This window comes from Malaya genurostris, chromosome 1, assembly GCF_030247185.1.
Source record: "Malaya genurostris strain Urasoe2022 chromosome 1, Malgen_1.1, whole genome shotgun sequence".
NCBI lineage: Eukaryota > Metazoa > Arthropoda > Insecta > Diptera > Culicidae > Malaya > Malaya genurostris.
Window position 1 is genome coordinate 48,131,348 of NC_080570.1, and position 18,710 is coordinate 48,150,057.

Consider the following 18,710-nt stretch of genomic DNA (forward strand, 5'->3'; position numbering starts at 1 on the left):
CAACTCCTTCGCTCTCTCAAGTCATCAAGTCAAGGCAAAAGGTGGTCATATCGAGCAAAAGTGAATTGATTCTGAATTTTGTATTATTTTTACACATTTTGTACTTTGAATTAAGTAAAAGTAATTTTCCAAACTGAATTTATGGCCTTTTTAATTGGTTACACTTCGAGTGCCGGACCTTGTATTTGTTGATTTATGTTACAATATTTTATATTATTGTGAATACAACAATAATCAATTCGTTTAATTCTCTCTGCAGTAACCGACGACGAGGAAGATTGCATCCCGATACTGGCCAATCCAATGATGGGCATGACCACTCCGTTGACCATCCAAACCGACGAGGGCCGGATGTCTTTCAAGCGGAACGGTGGTTGTCTGGATGCTGACGACGATTTCATGATGACGGTTTCGCCGAACCTGCTGACACCGTCCGATTTGGAACTATGGCGTGCCATTCAGCTGCAGGGCTTAGATCCCAAGAAGATATCGGCAAACTATGGCCTCTCACCGAGCTGCAGTGTAGTGTCAAGAATGCCGAAATCGATGGCTACCACACCGACGGCTCAACTAGGCATGCTGCACGATGAAGATGACGCCGGCAATTTGCTGACCGTGCTCGATCCGGCCATGGCCATCAGTAGATTGCGCACCGAGCTGGAGGACGAGGAGCACGACTTCGAGATGACCATACCGGTGAACGAGATACTGCAAAGTAATCTCATATGATTGTGCGAGAAACTTTAAGTTTTTTTTATTACTACGGAAAAGATCATTTCAGTAATTCTTAGATAACCCATAAATGTTTGACCTAGTTTGTACTAAGTTTCTCGAAAGCAGAAAATGGACGATTTGTCACAACACAGGAAATTTGTTTCGATACTCCAATCAATGAATTTAATTTTTAATCAATTGACTAAAAGCGGCAAGAGAACAATAAATTCATCAACAGTTTTGTCACATTCGTAGTCTCCGGAATCACTTGTTTTATTTAAAAAAAAACGGGTTCCTTGCGCGCCATTTTCTTATACGCATTTCAATTTCAAATAACAAATAGTCTAAGTGAAGTCAAGCCGAACTAAGTGACATTTGGTTATATTAAAAAAATACTAATTTGACGTGTGAATCCACGCATGATTTTGAAAATGATCATTAGGTAATATTTGTAAAATGGTAGAAAGTAGCTGACGGAATTACTGATTTAATGTTATCATTTCATTTGCCACTTAGTACTGCCTGACTTAACGTCGACTCCTTGTTCTCATAAATTTTCCAGATAAATGTTAAAACTTAAAGAAACTAATCCCAAATCAACCGATAATGCTCAGAGGATACACAACAAGTAATTTTTTGTTTAAATAAAGTAACAATACAAGCGTTAGCGTGATAGTAACAGAAAAAAAACAAAAAGCAGATGAAGTTGGTCAAAGTGGTGTCTTTTAGATATTAAGCGAGATTGTTGAAGCATTATATTTTTCTCTAGTTTTATTTGTGTTGTTGATGGTACTAGCCATAATTAGATCGTAGTCAAGTTCACGTGTTCAGTTTCACTATATTTGGAAGTTTGATTCTTTTTTCTCTGGGTGACGGTAAGTTAGGATTAACAGTTCGTTCGTCACAATCATTCAACGAAAGTACAAGGATATTTGAAAGTATAGCACACCGAATGGGAGCAAAATCCAGCTCTTCCAGCTGATCAGTGCTAAAAAGACAGATACTGGTAGTATTTCTATACTGGTACATTTTTTTAAATAAATCGAAACAAATAATCTCACTCGATGTATGAAGTAAACTTTTTATCATTCATATAAGGCACAGCAGTGCTACAAAAATGAAGAAAAAAAAACACCCGAATCGTCTGTGTATAAACTAATACATCAAATATACATTTTTTGATTGCTGGAATGAAATCTTTACCGAATATTTTTATTTCATATTGATCAAACAGGCAAATACAGCGTACAGCAAGCGGAAAATGTTTCATGCACTAGTTACCAATGATTTGAAATGAAAATTTGAAACTTGTAGACGCCCGGATTATTTGGAAAAACTAGCAGTAAAAAGATATTGCAAAAACTTTGTCCACCAGTTATTTGATCCATAATTATTTAAACTGATAGTTTGAATACAAAACCATTCAAGCAATATCCGCGCAAACATGTTCTAAGATGCAAATGAGTAATTATAATAAACTTTAAAACATATGTTAAACGGGTTGCATTTTTTTCTTAAAATTTTTAGAATAAAAAAGCATTTTGATTATTACAAATTCAGTTGATGGAATTCATGCTAATTATCATAACAAGCACCTTTTATTGATATGGAAAACTCACACAACAGTTATAACCGTTTTTCCTGTTTCTTGAGTAAAATAGGGTACAAATCAAGCAAAATTTTACTCCCATATATTTGTAAAACTGTAGTGCTTTACATGTAAACCGTAAATTTAATGGTAATACAAAGAATTTATAACCATATTAGTTGTATAGTACATGAGTTGTCTTATGCATTATTTATTCATATATCACATCCAAACTATGTCGAATGGAGTTTTTCTTCATCTACTTAGCGTCTAGTCCAAGGAAATCCTTTTTTCGCACATGTACACATCTCCAAATAACACGGTCGATGACCATTCATCGTCAGTCACTCATGGCACCTTTACTACTTCAGGATCCCTCCTCGATCGACTTTACTCGTTGTGCTGCTCTTTGTCTTTTTCAAAAATCATTTGCACTGGGTCTTGTTACGCTCCTGTCGATTACTGCTCTTCTTCTCGCACATTCCATAGCAATATTAAATAATAGATATCAGTCTTGACCAGAAACTTCCAGTGCATTTGAAAGTCGTTCAAATAATTTGAAGTTAATTTAGTTGGAAGTTTATTAGAACACAAAATAAACTTTCTTGTAAAATATCTGTCTACTTTCTTTAGGTCTCATGGCTGGATATAAATGATTATCATAAAACGTGACAAATGAGATTGATTCAAAAACTCGTGAATTTCATGATTTTCTAGTGTTGAAGTCTTGAAGATTCTCCCCTCTCTATCATAAGACTAATTTTTGGAATACATTTATAATCCGTATATCTGAAAGTCATAATTCGTTCTTATGACTTTCGAAGATCATTTTGCCTGAGTAGATTTCGTACTGTGCGGAGACATTAACAGCCAGGGTTGCCACATTTAAATCTGCATTTTTTGGAAGAAAAATCTGTAAATCTGTATCAGGGGATCAGAAGCCTCCATTGAAAATCTCTATATGGAAGTGATAAGAAATCGAAGCACAACCGAATAAAAAAGTCTTTAGAATCCAAATTTAAAGATACCAAACTTTTCTTGGTCTGAATTTAATTATGCTGTAGTTGGAAAAACGCTGGAAGTTGTGCTTGAGCCTCTCAAAATGATGATTTGATGACAATCTTTTAAAATATAAGCTGAAAGTGAGAACTTAGTCTGATTATTTTCGCTTTCGTTAATTAGGTATAATGCAATTGGAAATCTTTTTCTTTTACTACCTTACGCTATAACCGCAACCATCTTCTTTCCATCTTATCAGAAGCCATTTTTGAAAGCATAAGGAACATCTGTGTTCACTGCATGAGGACATCTGTCCTTGATATTCTCTTTTATGAAAGTTTTATCCTCTTTCCAGAATTAACACAGAATCAGGATAATGTTTTGGCTTCGAGAAAAAAACAGTACCATTATATTGTATATATTTATCTTTATCATCCTTCAATTTTTAATTCACGCTATCAAAAATCTGTGTTTCTTGCAAAAATTCAGTAATCTGTATATACAGAAGAATCTTGGTCACACATGTATCTGAAGCGCTTAGTACACCGAAACTGATTTGTACCCTAGCATCATTCATGAGAATATACACTTAACTCATAAAATGAGTGTCAAAACTGTTGATATTTAGTGGAAATCGAGCTACATTTCTCTGAAATGCACACCTAAACGATAGAATACATCGTTACCTCTAGATTCTATATGAATTTCATATAAATGTCACATTGTTTTCCCTCATTCTTGTTTACGGCCGTATGCGATACGTTCGAAAGTATGTCAAATTCGTATTACTGTTTACGTTCGAATCAATCACACTTTCAAACATCGTACATACATCTAACTTTAAACCATCAGTCCTGGTACAAGCTTAAGTTGTAATGCAAAATGTTTGAGATTATTTGTTATTTTGCTTGTTTAATTTTAAAATCCAATGGCACTGGAAACTTTTATTTTTTCTCAACAAAAACTATACCACCTCATATGCAGCAGATATATGAGGGTAGGGTCACCGTCTTTGCTTACGCTTGTTAGGTCTGCATCAGTTTCTATTGCTAGTATAAACATGAAAGCAACCAGAAATTAACTGCGCAATGTTTTGAGTAATATGTCGTGCATTACAACGATTTACTTAAATAGTGAGCTAAAATTTGAGCGACCACCCCTGGTTGCAACTCCGTTACTGATCGGGATTAGCTGAAATTGTACAGAGAATTCGTAGATGATCAGAGCTGGGGCTGGCAAATCATCATTCAATGTACATCTTCCGGTAACCTTAGAGTTCCTTGATCAGAACCGGTGTCGGCCAGGCCCGAACGTAGATCGACTAAAAATGAGGAGGGATGTTAATCCAACACTTGTTTTTACTAGAGGCCCTATATACAACTGTGCTCTGCACAAGTGTCGCAGGAGAAGGATATTTGTTAGTATAACCCCGTAGAAAATCCTCTCGATTATCCCACCGACTTAGTAGGGTTTCGTCGGTACAATCGGAAGACGGATCAATCGATTAATTGACCGATTGTTGCACAAACTCTCATGAGAGTTTAACATAAGGGTTAACCTATGCGACAGCCGGCTTAGCAAACAGACTTAATCTTGTACAAATCGGTCAAGATTTGACTAAGATATTATGATACGACTTAATAGGTGTACTATTCGGGAGTTTAAAAATCCTTTTTATTAAATCAGTCGATAAATATTCCGTTCGTATTTCGTTCGAATCGGATTGTGCCGATCGAATACGAAATTATGCATTCTGTAGCCCGATCGAGTTCGAGTCTTGCATACAAAAGCATCACTCGATAGAAATACAGAATATGGGTGCTTATTTGTAGAAACTAAAGAAAATTTTAAAATACTATCGCGTAACGAATAAGAACTTCCCTATTTTTTTCCAAAATGAAACGTTATATTAGCTATATTGGTCATATCCGGAGAAAGATAATAAGTCTCCCAATCGACTCCAGCCCCTATGCGTTACAACTATTTACTTAAATAGTGAAAAAAACTAAAAAGTTTGCAAAACATAAGCTTGTAATCAGATTATTTCTCCCTGAAATTCAGACTATAAATAACATGTTAAATCACGCAAACAAAGTCGCTCTTTTCGTGCGGCCTCAAATACTCCGACACCGATCATTCCTTCACGTCTCCAATCCCATCCGCGTTGATGGCGTACATGGCTTCGCTTTCCGGTAGGCAGGGCGAATCATAAATTTTGCATATTCTGGTGTCTCCCCTTCCCTTTCTCAGGTACAGGCGAGTTGTGGAGGCGTGTGCAATGATGTGTCCCCCTATCGGTTTCTTGGGATCGGGTGTGAACATGGCCGATGCGTCAACTTGAGCTACCACTTGATTGGTGATGACCACGGCCACGCCGAACTCATCCGCCAACCGGAGAAGCATTCGCAGAAATTTGCCCAAACTAACCTGTCGGGCATTGAGTTCACCCCGGCCGCTATAATCCGTTCGAAATAGTGCTGTGGCACTGTCAACGATAACCAGAGCGTATCGGGATTCAGCCATCATAGCAGACGCTTGAATCAGTAGCTGCATCTGATGATCGGAATTGTAGGCACGAGCGTACGCGACATTATCAAGCACATCCGCCCCGACTAGTTTGTACCGTTCAGCAACGGCTAGTAGACGCTCCGGTCTGAATGTACCCTCAGTATCGATGTATAAACATTTCCCTTCACCACCATTCTGACTAACCGGAAGCTGGCATGTGACTGCAAGCGTGTGACAGAGTTGAGTTTTACCTGAAAGCAGAAGGTTGGCTTTACGATTCCTTTGGTAACACGCACCTACTGACCTGTTCTGAACTCCCCAAACATTTCCGTTATACTTCCAGTTTCAATTCCACCACCCAGCAGTTTATCGAGTTCTTTTGAACCCGTGGTCAGTTGAATGATTTCCGAGCGTTTCTGATGATAATCGGTTGCCGTCGTGAAACCCATCGGAACCAGTTTTGTTGCTTCCAACAATATTTTATCAGCTTTGGCCTCGGAAATACCCTTAATCGCAATTAACTGCTTTTTCGGGGCGAATGCAACTGCCTCGACCGTGTGAAAACCGGCCTCCGCAAGTTTTTTGATGTCTTGTGCAGTGATTCCATTTACCTACGTTTACAATGTTATCGCGTTTAAACACGAAACTGTACCGTACAAATTTCATACATACCTCAAGTTTACCAATCAATATCGGTCCGTAGTCATCCTCGTCTTGGTCGTTTGTTACAGAAGAAGCAGAGCGTTCCGCTTCTTTTTGCGCTGCCATTCTGCAATTATTTTCCTCAAATTCGGAATAATTTAACTTTTCCTGTGAGGAAACAATATTTAGTTTTTGAAAAAAAAAAAACTGGAATATTGCGCGCTGTCAAATGTTATCTAGATAAGTGTATGGTAATTCAACACTGTAAAATAAATATACGTTATAATTAAGAAGCATACACGGAGAGGAAATTATACGCATATCTTATAAATAATTTTATTGACGCCCACTTTTACGCGGCTGACGCATTTCCCCCCAGACGGCTGCCAGCCATTTTTGCCAAAATTCGTTTACCTCAATAAGGTAAATGAAGAAGAACGAATCTAACACTGACAACAAATGGAGAAAAACATCGATGGATGTTTCGACTACGAAATTATAGAATATACTATAATCAACCTGATCAATTTATGATAAATCGATGAGCTGTTCACTCAGGCAAAAAATATATGGAATTTCATAATGATTTTGTATGGTTTTTAGCCACAAGAATATCGCATGCGAATCCTAAGGCTGTGCACCATTTCGTGGTTAATTTTAACTTTTGGTTAAAATCTGACACTCGAATGGTTATTTTGATGTTGTCAAAAATAACCCTGCTCAAGAGCATGGTTATTTTTGACAAATCGATGATTATTTTCCGACACTGAAAAAATTCTTGCAAAGAAAATTCTAATATCAATTCTTTAGTCAAAATTATTTTCAGTGCAAAATAAACCCACATAACTTTCCATTCGTCAAACTTTGAAATGGACCGCAGTTTTAATTAAATTTAATTACTCGACACAAAATAACCATTTAAGTGTAAGATTTTAACCAAACTAAATGGTTCACAGCATAAGACCGTCTTATGAATTCGCGGAAATTGGAATTTCAATAAAAAGCCTTACGACATTCATACGAAACTTTCAGAAATATTGAGTGAACAGCCATTTTTTACGATCAAGTCAATGTTTGAGTAGATAACGACCTAATTTTGGAAGCTTATACCCGCTTAGCGTTTTGGCTACCTGGGCAGCCATGGCCACCAGACGGCTACCAGAATTGATTCAGTGACGGTTGTCAAATCCAATTTGACAAAACAAAGTCGCCTGTATCTAAGTTAGCCGAGCGTTTTCATCTTCTCACCTTCGCTGAAAATGTCAAAGATTTCAATGTGGGAAAATCCTGGTGGATACGGTTGTATCGTTTGAGTTGTATATCTGGCAGCGGTGAGGCAGTCGGTCACCAGAATGTCTGCCAGTCATATTTTTCCAGCTGGCAGCGTTTAGTCAGCCATCTGGCATCCATGCGTATGTGAGTAGAAGAGCTCGACAATGAATGATTTCTCCTCAAAAATAGGTAAAAATGATTTTCAGTGAAAATAGTAAAATAAATTTTTTTTTATTTTTCGTGTTGTTTTTTGAAAGTTTGCAACCAAACTGTACTAGATCGATCACCTTTTGCTATTACATCTTGATTGAAAGGTGCGCTGTTTCTTAAACTCTGTCAGTAAAGTTGTATTGGTAATCAGCTGATTATTTCACTTGTATCATTTTTTTGTACGATAATGTTTTCATCTGTAATGAATTAATCGTTGTTAAAACTTTTCCGGATCGTTAGTAGTCACGAATTAAATAAATCGAGATTTGAATTATGTGTATTCGTGGTTCGTGTATTGATTCCATTTGTTGCTTCACATTTTAGAAACTTATTATCAGCAGGTGGTTTTTGAGCGCAGGAACAAATCATAAAAGCAAACCTGTATATTGTAATTTTTATTGCAGTTTTCGATTGCCTTCAGTAATGGATGGACGACAACTTACTATACTATATGGCAGTCAATCCGGAACAGCTCAAGATCTCGCCGAGCAGATCTGGCGTGATAGCAAGTTGTACCATTTACGTGGTTCTGTTACCGCTATGGATGGCTATGACATTTCACGATTGATTGAAGAACAATTCGTGGTTTTGGTTTGTTCCACCTACGGCCAGGGTGAAGAACCGGACAATATGAAACGATTCTGGAAGTTTCTCTTACGAAAGAGTCTTCCAACCGATTCACTTCGGGGTATGCATTTTGGTGTCATTGGTTTGGGTGATTCCCGGTATCCCAAGTTCAACTATGTAGCTAAGCGTCTGCACAAGAGACTACTGCAACTGGGAGGAAGTGCGTTGCTGCCAGTGGGGTTGTGTGATGAGCAACACGATCTAGGATACGGTGCCGTTTTCATGCCATGGATCAACGATTTTTGGGGTAAACTAATGCAAATTATCCCTATTCCGATCGGACAGAAAAAGCTGAAGGAAAGTCCTCGCGAATATCGCTGGTCTGTGGAACAAACTGCCGAATTATTGGATGTCGAAAAAGGTTTTGATATGTATGCGAATGTCAAAGTAGAAAACGTTTTCGTTTCTGAGGTAGAAGAGAACAGACGGACAACGACGGAGGACCATTTTCAAGATGTGAGACTCATTACATTTCCCAAAAAGAACGTAGATTGGAAACCAGGCGATGTGGTTTATGTTAGACCGCATAACTCACCGGAAGACGTCGACAGACTGTTCGAATTGTTCCAAGATCACAATTTGAACTGGTTTAAGGAAACAGTAGTGCTATTGAAGGAAATTGACTCGGGTGAGTGATAGTTAACTAATTTTTATTAAACATCATCATCTTGCTGCCAACCGTCGTCATCGGAAAGGAACCTTCGTTTAGCAGCAGTGTTCATATACGGTCGATAGACCCATTCTGTGTCTGCTGCATCCAGTTCATCTATGGTACCTAGCTTGATTTGGTAGAGTTTCAGCTGAAATCTAGGACCAACTTCCGTCAGTTCTAACTCGCGCTCAACTGTTTTGAACGTATGATGCCTAAAGCTGATGAAATCGTCGTGATTAGCAAAGGTCATAATTCGTTTGGAATCTTCCTTCGGAACTGGAAACAGATACTTTAGAATCGACATTGTCCTCTCTGCTAACTTGGTTTTGAAATTGTGGAATATTAGATGTGGCTTCTGTTCGCTCATAGGGCCAATATCCGGAATATCATGTCGCATAACCACGTCAGAGAGATTAAACGATGCGGTTGGCCCATAAGGGAGATGGCATATAATTAAATTATCTGGTACACCCCGATGCTCGTGAACTACGATGAAATCCGTTACGTTGTTGGCTCGACACGCATGAATTAGTTGTTTCATTTCAAAGTGTCCACGATTCATGCGTTGTGCATTAGGAAATATCAACCTCAGCTCTTTAACAAATTGTTTCAATTTAGCAGAAGGATCACGAGACGTGGTGATCATGATTTTCGGGTCTTCACAACCCGCATAACGGTACTCATCGTCTTGGGAATCAGCTGTGTTTGCTCCACCACTGATTCCTCCAATTTCAGCAGCTCGTTTCGGTCCTTCGTCGTTCCATTTTAGTTTATCCTGCAGCGTTAAAGCATCCTTCTTCAAATCTCCATGGATTGGTGTGTGATCTTCGAGAGCCTTTTTTATTTTTGCTTTTTTTTCTTGCAATAATTTATGCTTGCTTTCGACTGCTTTTCGATAAATGTATTCCCGGCGAAGTCGTGCTTGGCGACGAAGCATTTTCAAATAATTTGGCCAAAATTTTACGGTGGAAAACACGCGTGTACGAACTTGTTTGCTGTGGAAGTCACTTGATATCTGAAAGTTTTGACATTTGAAGTATAAATTATTTTGACGAGGGGTGAGTCGAATTGAGACTTTAATGTAATAAATGCTTTGTATACACGGAACCAAAAAAGAACTTGGGAAATCTGAATGATAGACACGCTCGTTCAATGTTACTCTAAAGTGAGTACAATTTCACTCACTTTCGTTAAAAGTGGAACTACTCTATAGTGAGCAAAGCTTGTTTACTCACTTTTGAGTAAATATGGTATTTGCCAAATTCTGAGTAACATTTACTCAGTGCTACAAATGGTCAAATTAGCTCGAGTGAGTAAACATTACTCAATCATTCGAATTGAATAAAGGATTCGAATAAGGAATTCTTTGCTTTAAACAAATGCTGACTTACTTATATCCAACGAATGCAGGAAGCTGCTACCTGTTCATCGGTCATTGGAAAGGATCCGTCTGCCTTCCACCGAAAGAACGATTTTTGAGTAAAATCTACTCATTTACTGAGTAATGCTTTATTTGCCCATGTGCCAAAAATAGAGTAATTAGTTAAATTCTGAATGAAATTTTATTTCCCATATACCAAATTTGCGTAAAATTGCTTCTCTTTTTTAATTGTATTGTATTAAAATATTGAGTAATTGACACGCAATACATAAAATAATCATACTGTGTTTATTTATTATTCCGTTTACAATTGATTTCTAACTTCAAGATATCATATCAAGTAGCGATCGCTTGGAGTAGTGTGTCAATCGTAGCTAAACACACACGTCAGTACTGCTCAGACACCAATCAGACACTAGTTCCTCATAAATGACACACTTGAGCATATTTGTTTCCATTCTGAAGCACAGTACAAATCCTTTCTGGACACATTAACTGCGTCGATGGCACAACCAGTCTAAAGTGGACAGTCTAAAAATTGTGGTTTTTGCAGACACAACACCGTTTGTGTTAAGCGACTCACTCTTGAAATACGTGATATCACTAACAAAAAATAGAACCTGTTGCTACAAATGGTTATTACAAATTTTAGACTGATCTTGCGAATAGTAACAAAAAAACGAGTTTTTGCGTTAAACTCAAATTTAGAGTAAGAGTTACTCATTATTATTGATGGTAACTACTCAATTTTTGACGTTTCCATGTATCATTTGAAAATGAGTAACTAGTACTCGAACTCTGAGTAACTTTTTCTAAGCGTGTAGCTTGGCAAGTAATGTTCTACCAAATCTCGGGTAATTTTTCAAAAGGACGTATAAGCAAGTGACAGTTTCTCTTTAATCACTCTCTTTCGATTATTGTGATGTGATTAAAAAGATTTTCTTTTACACTCAAGCAAATTGAGTAGTAAAAATCATAAGGCAAAGCTTATGATGCATCAAAAATCACCATAATCATAATTTCATAAGATTAATATGAACAATATACCTCTGCAACATACATCTCATCTATCACTATAATAGTTTTCATACGAACAACATATGAACTCCACAATATATGAGAGAAGTTATGTTTGTTATAGAAATTTCGCACAATATTCCTAAAAAGTTCGTATGAATTTCATAAGGCGTTTTATTGGAATTCCAATTTTCGTGATTTCATAAGGCGGCCTTATGATTCGCTTACGATATTCTTGTGGCTAAAAACCATACGAAATCATTATGAAATTCCATATATTTTTTGCCTGAGTGTATATCACTATTCTGTTTGAAAGTCGAAAGTTTCGGGTATCATTTCGTGCAAAGAGTTGAGTGATGAACGTGGAAACCGCTTGGTAGATAATAGAGAAGAAAGTAAACAAAAAGAAACTGTCACTAGCTTATACGCCCTTTTGAAAAATTTACCGAGAAATGTTCAGCAGAATATGACGTTTTGTTACTGCGGTACTTTCCGGTGCTGCTGTCAACAAACTTTTCATTTCGCTGATTTATCGGTAGAATTGCATTGCATTTTCATTTCGCTGATTTATCGGTAGAATTGCATTGCATCCCCTGTCAGCTTGGAGCGAAATCAATCTTCAGTTCAACAACGCCATCGCACGGCATCACATTCAACATATCATGTCAATTGTATGGGTGCGCAGCCCTGCTATTTCCCCTACTTCTATGTATGAGATTCGATGCGGACTCACCTGAGGGCGTCATGCTCGCAAAAAAGGATGTTGCCAATGATTTGTTCGGGAAATGTGAGAGCTGGATATCTTGTTAATATGATGTCTTTGATTGCATGCATTACCCTTGTATGTAAGCTAGAATACAAGATCAGTTTTTGCAATGACCGAGCGGAAACATAACATATATTGGAGAAGGAAAATGAATAAAAAGATGATTTATTGGGAAGAGATACGCTCAGAGACAGGACTCAAACCTGCGTTCTTATGCATTCCGATGTACGTTTCTACCATGTCTGACTGCGTTTTAGAGTGTCTATAACAAGGTTCAGAGTGGCGAAATGGTAGCGCGTATGCACAGAATTTAGAATCTATAAAAATATAGTTATAAATAGTAATGTTTATTTTAGATTAGAAGCAGACCCTACCAGCTTGAAGCGAAATCAATCTTCAGTTCAGCAACGCCATCGAACGGCATCACATTCAACATATCATGTGAATTGTATGGGTGCGCAGTGCTGCTATTTTGGCACGCACGAATTTGACATTTCTCTCATCTACTTCTATGTACGAGATTCGATCATCCCGGTGGTACAATTATCACCTGCATATAATTGGCTTGAAGCCGAAAATTTGGTTCTAGTTCGCTGTCAAATGCTGTGTTTAAGCAGTGTTCACACGTTCACATTTTTCTTCATGCGGCTGCATGAACATAAGGAAACGATTTCGATGGAATATAATCAAACTATAATAAACCACAATTTCTTTTTCTTATTCAAAAAGAGATCAAATTACTTGTTTTATAGAGAATACTAGACTAAAGTTATTTTTACGAAAACAACAAGAATTTCTTTCGATGAGTACCGAGTCGTCGTTGTGACACCATAAGGTAGTCAGTAGAAGTGAAGTCCTATTAACTAACGCAGGCGTGAACGCGTGAAGATAGTTTTGTTTCAACTATAGACGTTTCAACTCGAAGATTATTTGTATCTCGGATCAAGAAATCATGGACATCGTGTTTTATCCGTCCCCGGTGTCAATTGAAACGAATATTCAAATCAAGGAATTAGATCAATGCTAAAAATGAAAGCTATTCGAATTTGCTTCTCATTTGAAAGTAACAATTCTCTAGGTTCCTCAATAACTGTTTGATATTTTTTTAGAAATGCCTGTTCCTGACATCCTCAACAGATTGCTGACACTCGGTACACTGGCACAGCAGTACTGGGACCTGACTGCCATCCCTCGTGCCCGAGCTTTCGCAATACTGGCACGTACATGTACTGATGAGTTAGAACGTGAAAAGTTACAGGAATTCTCCAGCTACGAAGGTAATTTCGAGTCTACATGTTAGTTCTTTATTACACAAATTTTCTCCATAAAATTAGGGGTGGTGTTATTTGAGCCAATTTGTTTTACTTTTCTATCTATTAAATAGGCCAAGAAGAACTATATTCCTACGCCAATAGACCGCGACGTACGATACTGGAGGTGTTAGGAGATTTTCCACATGCTTGTAAGGCACTTACTTTGGCGGCACTGTTCGAATTGTTTCAACCAATTAAGCCGCGTGCATTTTCTATTGCTTCATCAGCGGCTAGCGGTAAACTGCAAATACTTGTGGCAGTGATTGAATATAACACCAAATTGAAACAACCCAGACGTGGTCTGTGTTCAAATTGGTTGAAACGATTGCAACCGGGAGAGGCACTCAGAATGTGGACTCGAGGGGGAACGTTCATACTTCCTGCGGACACAGTGAGTATGACAAAAAAAAGAAATTGTCGATTTTTGCATTTGAATTTTACAGATTACTCCCATAGTGATGGTTGGCCCTGGTACTGGATTGGCACCCTTCCGAGCTATTCTACAAGAGCGTGAATTGCTAATTAAGCCTAGAAGTAGTGGAGCACTAGTACTGTTTTTTGGGTGTCGAAAAGCACAAGCTGATTTTCATTGCGAACAAGATCTTCGGCGAATGGAAAGTTCTGGTATACTTACATTATTTTGCGCATTTTCCAGAGATCAAGAAGACAAGGTATATGTTCAACATTTATTAAGCCAGCAAACCAATTTGCTTCGTAAACTATTAGTGGAACAAAATGGCTTGTTTTTGGTTTCTGGTAGTTCTAAAAACATGCCAGATGCTGTTCGCGAAACCCTTGTAGAAGCAATTGGGTCTCTGCACGTCGAGGAAATGGTAAAACAAAACCGTTATCAGGAAGAAACGTGGGCGTAGAATAATTGTCATGAAAATAGATAGAAAAGAGTTTATTCTAACGTAAAATGAATACACATCTATTCGCTAAAACCCCAAACTTTCAAACTTCCCGCGTCACGTCTTCGATCATTTGCGTCTTTATCGTCGCACGCATAAGCCAAAATGTATTGTTTCGGATGCCATGCGACCGTGAACGTGGCCGCGTCTACCGAAATATCGGCCACCTTATCACCGGTCTCTGTGTCTCCTATATCGATGATAAGATCCTCGCTTGCCGATGCAAGTAATTTACCATCGTGACTGAAAGAAATAGTTCTTACTGGCCAGTCCAACCGGGAGAACACTCTCAAACACGCCAATTCCTCTGCATCCCATAGAGAAACCAGGGCATCCGCTGAACCGGTAGCAAAGTATTTTCCCGTGGGATCAAACTCTATACATATGCATGTGCTCGGGTGTGCTTTCAAGATTTGCTGCAGATTAAGATCGGGATAGTTAAGAATATGTACACAACCCTGGCCGTTTGTCAAAAAGAACAAATCACTTCCATTGCTCCAAGCAATTTCATTAACCTCGAATGAAAACTGTTCCTCCGCCAGAATCTTGTACATCCGAGCATCAATGAACGTCACCAAATCTTCCTTATTGCCCACCGCAATAGTATTACCATCCGGTGACCATGTAATATTGATATTTTCTCCTTTAGTATTTATGATCGTAGCACATTTACCGGCTCGCGCGTCCCAAATTCGGACAGTCTTGTCTCCACTTGCAGTACTTAACAAATCTGGTAACGAAGCATGCCAGCATAGCTGATCCACCGAACCCGTGTGCCCACGGTAAGTGCTTTCTTTGTTCTGTAAGAGATGAAAACCTTTAAAATAGGTCACAAACATGATCCATAGAAAACATACCAACCGCTCTCGATCCAAAGTAAAAATAACAACCGACTTGTCGAAAGACCCAGACGCCAACCGGCGTCCATCGCAGTTCCAACCAACGGAATGAACTTTAGCGGTATGAGCTTTAGTTGCTTCTCGCGTTTTATTATGTGATTTAAAGTAATCTTGCAGTTCTTCCACTTGAGTTTTTGTAGACACCATTGCTATTTTTCAATAAAAAATTTATATAAACTAGAATGCTTTCGGCAATCTACTGTTTTTTCTCAGCCCGGCCGCTGAAATTTTTAACAAAACAAGGAAATTTGATATGTTTTGAGTTTTGTTGCAGCGTTGCCAGGTCATTTTTGCAAAAATCTGTATTCGCCGCAAAAATCTATCTGTACCATATCGGTATCAAAATCTCTTCTACATAAGTACCAGCAAAATATCACCAATACTCATTTAGGTAAAAAAAGGTTCCGCGACAACCTTTTCTCATGTTTATTCAAGCTAAAAACAAAAATCGGTATTTATCTGTACGATCCGTGAATTATCGGTATTTTAGGAGTACATATCACGCGTTTTTTTAGAATGGCCAATAAGCCACCTGTCAACTTCCACTTTCGAAAGAAATTGAAAGATAGAGTATTAAATTTAAGACCAGACGAAAGAGAAAACTTTTTCCTGTCATTTACTATTATGACTCACTCTCAGCGAGTGCCGAGTCATTCGAAATTACTCTTCAAAGTGAATGTTGATGGATAGCTTATTGGTCGTTATCAAAAAACGCGTGATATCTATTTTTCGGTATAGAGGTCAAAAATATGTATCAATACCGAGAAATCGGTATACGTGGCAACGTTGTTTTGTTGATACTCATTTGGCAGGGGTGCACCGATAGTATAGTTCATTTATATATGTAATACCATATGCACTGAACCAAGATATTAGGTAACAATGATTTTCACTCTCTAAAAAATCGCGATTTAAAAAAAAATAACAAAATGATTGGTTGCATATTAAACTGAAATAAATATGGTAACTGTTCTAGTAGTCATCTCATATATGAAAGCATTAGTTAGAGTGAGATCTGCTGTCTCGGTTCGATAGATTGTCTTTCAGAGTGAAATGAAAACTTCGAGTTTTTGCATCATTATAACAGCAGTATTGAACAAGTTTCGAACTATTTTTCTGTGGTATTGCTTCTTACCAAGTAGCAATTAAATTGACATGCTTCACAATTGCTACAGAACGGTTATTTTTGTTGGATATGTTAGACAATTGATTTCATACGTTTTCGCAACAAACTTACTTCTTGTGAAACCAGCTCAAAAAACCTGAAAGGTTGAGGTTTCACATCGTTTTTTTTTTCAACTGACTTTTCATTCTAGCAGTTTCGTTTCCGGTTTCTACTTACCAAATATTACTGCTGTGAAACTTATGAAACAAGAGACTTGTTGCACATTATACAAGCAATATGCACTTTTACAGTCGCATAATAATTGCGAGAGGTGTCTAAAAATACAATACAATAAAAATGTTTGCTACTTGGATTGGAGCCGAAGCAAAGATATTGGGCCGTATGAATAAAACGTAGCATGCTTGAATTTCGGTAGTAAATGCTACAAGTGGATCACGTTCCTGTCAAAACATGCTACAAACTGTAGTCTTTACTACAAGTTTTCGGTAGGTATCTCTAGAGGTTGCTACTCGTGTGTTTGCTGATAAAGTGAAGTACAGAAATTGAAAAAAAGTGGCATTTTTACAGATGTAAGTACGTTTCTTGCTTTGTGCATGCTTATGTCAGCTTTTCCGGCTCTGTGTCGATACGGTATGCAGTAAATGCTTAAATTCGGAAATAGCATTTACTACAAGTTCGAACTTGTTTTTTATTCATACCAAACCGCGTTATACTCTGTGGAATTTGTTTTTGAGAAGATACTACAAACAACAGACTTTACTACCTTTTTTTTCATACGGCCCATTGAATCAAATTAAAATTGTAATTGCCACTACATCTTCTAAAAAATTCGTAAGAATTACCCGGAATTTACTCGAGACTCGAACTGCAAATCTGGATGGATGTCTATCAATAGGTTCAACGAATAATCGTTGATTGGAACGGATAGTCGAATGAAATTTTATCGATCGGATTGTTTTAGTTATTCGAAGTTCGGAAAGAAACATCTCGTGTGACAGACCATCTGTTCTTTTGTTGACATTCACATTGGCGCCGGTACAATCAACCAGAGAATTTATGTGCAAAAGTGGCTGAAAAAATATATGTTGCCTTTTCTCAAGTAACAAAATCGCTCCATTCTGTTTTGGTCGAATTTAGAAGCTTTCCATTACGTAAATAAAGTCATGGAGTTTTAACGTGAATAGTGCTCCACCCAATAGAAAAATACTAGGCCACCGTCAGAAAAATCTCGAGAAGTTGCGAAAGACAAATGTCAGATGACATGTTTCGATGAAGAAAGTGACCAAGAAGGCTGTGCAAAACCTACGAGTCAAACGAAAGGCCCGATAATTGGCATTCGCTCAAAGGAAGCGCGAAATATTATTTGTTCTCTATTCTGTACAAATTAAACTTAAAAAAAATCGCGATTTAATATATTTAGCGGGCACTCTATGAAACGGTAGAAAATATGGTTCATTTTTATTAGTGCGAAGAAGGCAGTAAATTTGAAGTATTTGTAGATGTACCACAGAAATCAGAGATACAGGCTCACACATGAACTGTGTGTAAGATTTGCTCATTCAGAGCGGCGAATACTTGCAGATGTCACTACGATCGACACAATTTATGATGCTTCATTCACATCATGACACTATTTTGGGTGCTACATTAACTTCATGTGAAATTTTTGATTTGCTGTTGGTCAAAATGACAAGTTTATTTTTGTTTTATTACGATTAAATTCACTTGTGATTCAAACGACATGGAAATAAAGTTATTTTTTTGCACTTTGGAAAAGCGTGTGAGGAGTTTTTATATGGTTGTAGTTGGAATATTTCCATAACGGGCAGAAGAACTATACTTTATCGTTCCGGAACGTTTTGAAAGATCGCGGCGAGTAGTCGAGTAGGTGGCAGTAGAGAGCTCCTTCCCACTTGTACGCGGCGGGCAGATTTCCCCGCAGACGGCTGGATATATTTGCCAGCCATTTTTTCCGGAATTCAACCAGAATTCCGGCAAAAGTCTGGCAACAATGCAACAACCGTTTCCGGCAGAGAATTTCGCCTAGCGGTTAGTAACGGTTCTTTTCTGTCGGATTCTTGCCAT

General features: G+C 37.9%; 5 protein-coding genes across 6 annotated transcripts in view; 2 read left to right on the top strand and 3 right to left on the bottom strand.

Annotated features, from left to right (window-relative positions):
* The window catches only part of LOC131438869 (protein similar), a 403,514-nt gene extending 401,023 nt beyond the window's left edge, over positions 1-2,491 (top strand). For both annotated transcript variants that reach the window (XM_058609248.1, XM_058609240.1), the window contains exon 12: positions 260-2,491. In XM_058609248.1, the coding sequence (XP_058465231.1) occupies positions 260-729 (470 nt within the window). In that variant the 3' untranslated portion in view covers positions 730-2,491. The remainder of the gene's footprint in view (positions 1-259) is intronic.
* On the bottom strand, positions 2,463-6,650 carry LOC131438877 (DNA repair protein RAD51 homolog 1). The gene is made up of 3 exons (XM_058609260.1): positions 6,482-6,650; positions 6,114-6,420; positions 2,463-6,060 (listed from the first exon to the last, which is right to left on the bottom strand). Exons 1-3 carry the CDS (start codon positions 6,575-6,577, stop codon positions 5,435-5,437), a joined length of 1,029 nt encoding a protein of 342 aa, XP_058465243.1. The 5' UTR covers positions 6,578-6,650; the 3' UTR covers positions 2,463-5,434.
* Positions 6,651-8,079: 1,429 nt separating this feature from the next.
* On the top strand, positions 8,080-14,641 carry LOC131438924 (NADPH-dependent diflavin oxidoreductase 1). Its single transcript, XM_058609322.1, has 5 exons — positions 8,080-8,274; positions 8,338-9,188; positions 13,486-13,653; positions 13,761-14,080; positions 14,133-14,641. Exons 2-5 carry the CDS (start codon positions 8,357-8,359, stop codon positions 14,559-14,561), a joined length of 1,749 nt encoding a protein of 582 aa, XP_058465305.1. The 5' UTR covers positions 8,080-8,274; positions 8,338-8,356; the 3' UTR covers positions 14,562-14,641.
* On the bottom strand, positions 9,190-10,244 carry LOC131438938 (U3 small nucleolar ribonucleoprotein protein IMP4). Its single transcript, XM_058609347.1, has one exon. It carries the CDS (start codon positions 10,147-10,149, stop codon positions 9,214-9,216), a length of 936 nt encoding a protein of 311 aa, XP_058465330.1. The 5' UTR covers positions 10,150-10,244; the 3' UTR covers positions 9,190-9,213.
* Positions 14,579-15,761, bottom strand: LOC131438931 (THO complex subunit 3). The gene is made up of 2 exons (XM_058609336.1): positions 15,458-15,761; positions 14,579-15,400 (listed from the first exon to the last, which is right to left on the bottom strand). The coding sequence occupies exons 1-2, from the start codon at positions 15,644-15,646 to the stop codon at positions 14,621-14,623; spliced, it is 969 nt and encodes a 322-aa protein (XP_058465319.1). The 5' UTR covers positions 15,647-15,761; the 3' UTR covers positions 14,579-14,620.
* Positions 15,762-18,710: the final 2,949 nt, after the last annotated feature.

Bases quoted from the DNA above. Each gene is read 5' to 3' on its own strand.
- LOC131438877 (XM_058609260.1), bottom strand. From the start codon at position 6,577: ATGGCAGCGCAAAAAGAAGCGGAACGCTCTGCTTCTTCTGTAACAAAC. The intron at 6,421-6,481 runs GTATGTATGAAA...TTGTAAACGTAG, and splicing joins TATTGATTGGTAAACTTGAG to GTAAATGGAATCACTGCACA. The intron at 6,061-6,113 runs GTCAGTAGGTGC...TTCTGCTTTCAG, and splicing joins GTTTGGGGAGTTCAGAACAG to GTAAAACTCAACTCTGTCAC.
- LOC131438938 (XM_058609347.1), bottom strand. From the start codon at position 10,149: ATGCTTCGTCGCCAAGCACGACTTCGCCGGGAATACATTTATCGAAAA.
- LOC131438931 (XM_058609336.1), bottom strand. From the start codon at position 15,646: ATGGTGTCTACAAAAACTCAAGTGGAAGAACTGCAAGATTACTTTAAA. The intron at 15,401-15,457 runs GTATGTTTTCTA...CATCTCTTACAG, and splicing joins CTTTGGATCGAGAGCGGTTG to AACAAAGAAAGCACTTACCG.
- LOC131438924 (XM_058609322.1), top strand. From the start codon at position 8,357: ATGGATGGACGACAACTTACTATACTATATGGCAGTCAATCCGGAACA. The intron at 9,189-13,485 runs GTGAGTGATAGT...ATATTTTTTTAG, and splicing joins ATTGAAGGAAATTGACTCGG to AAATGCCTGTTCCTGACATC. The intron at 14,081-14,132 runs GTGAGTATGACA...TGAATTTTACAG, and splicing joins TCATACTTCCTGCGGACACA to ATTACTCCCATAGTGATGGT.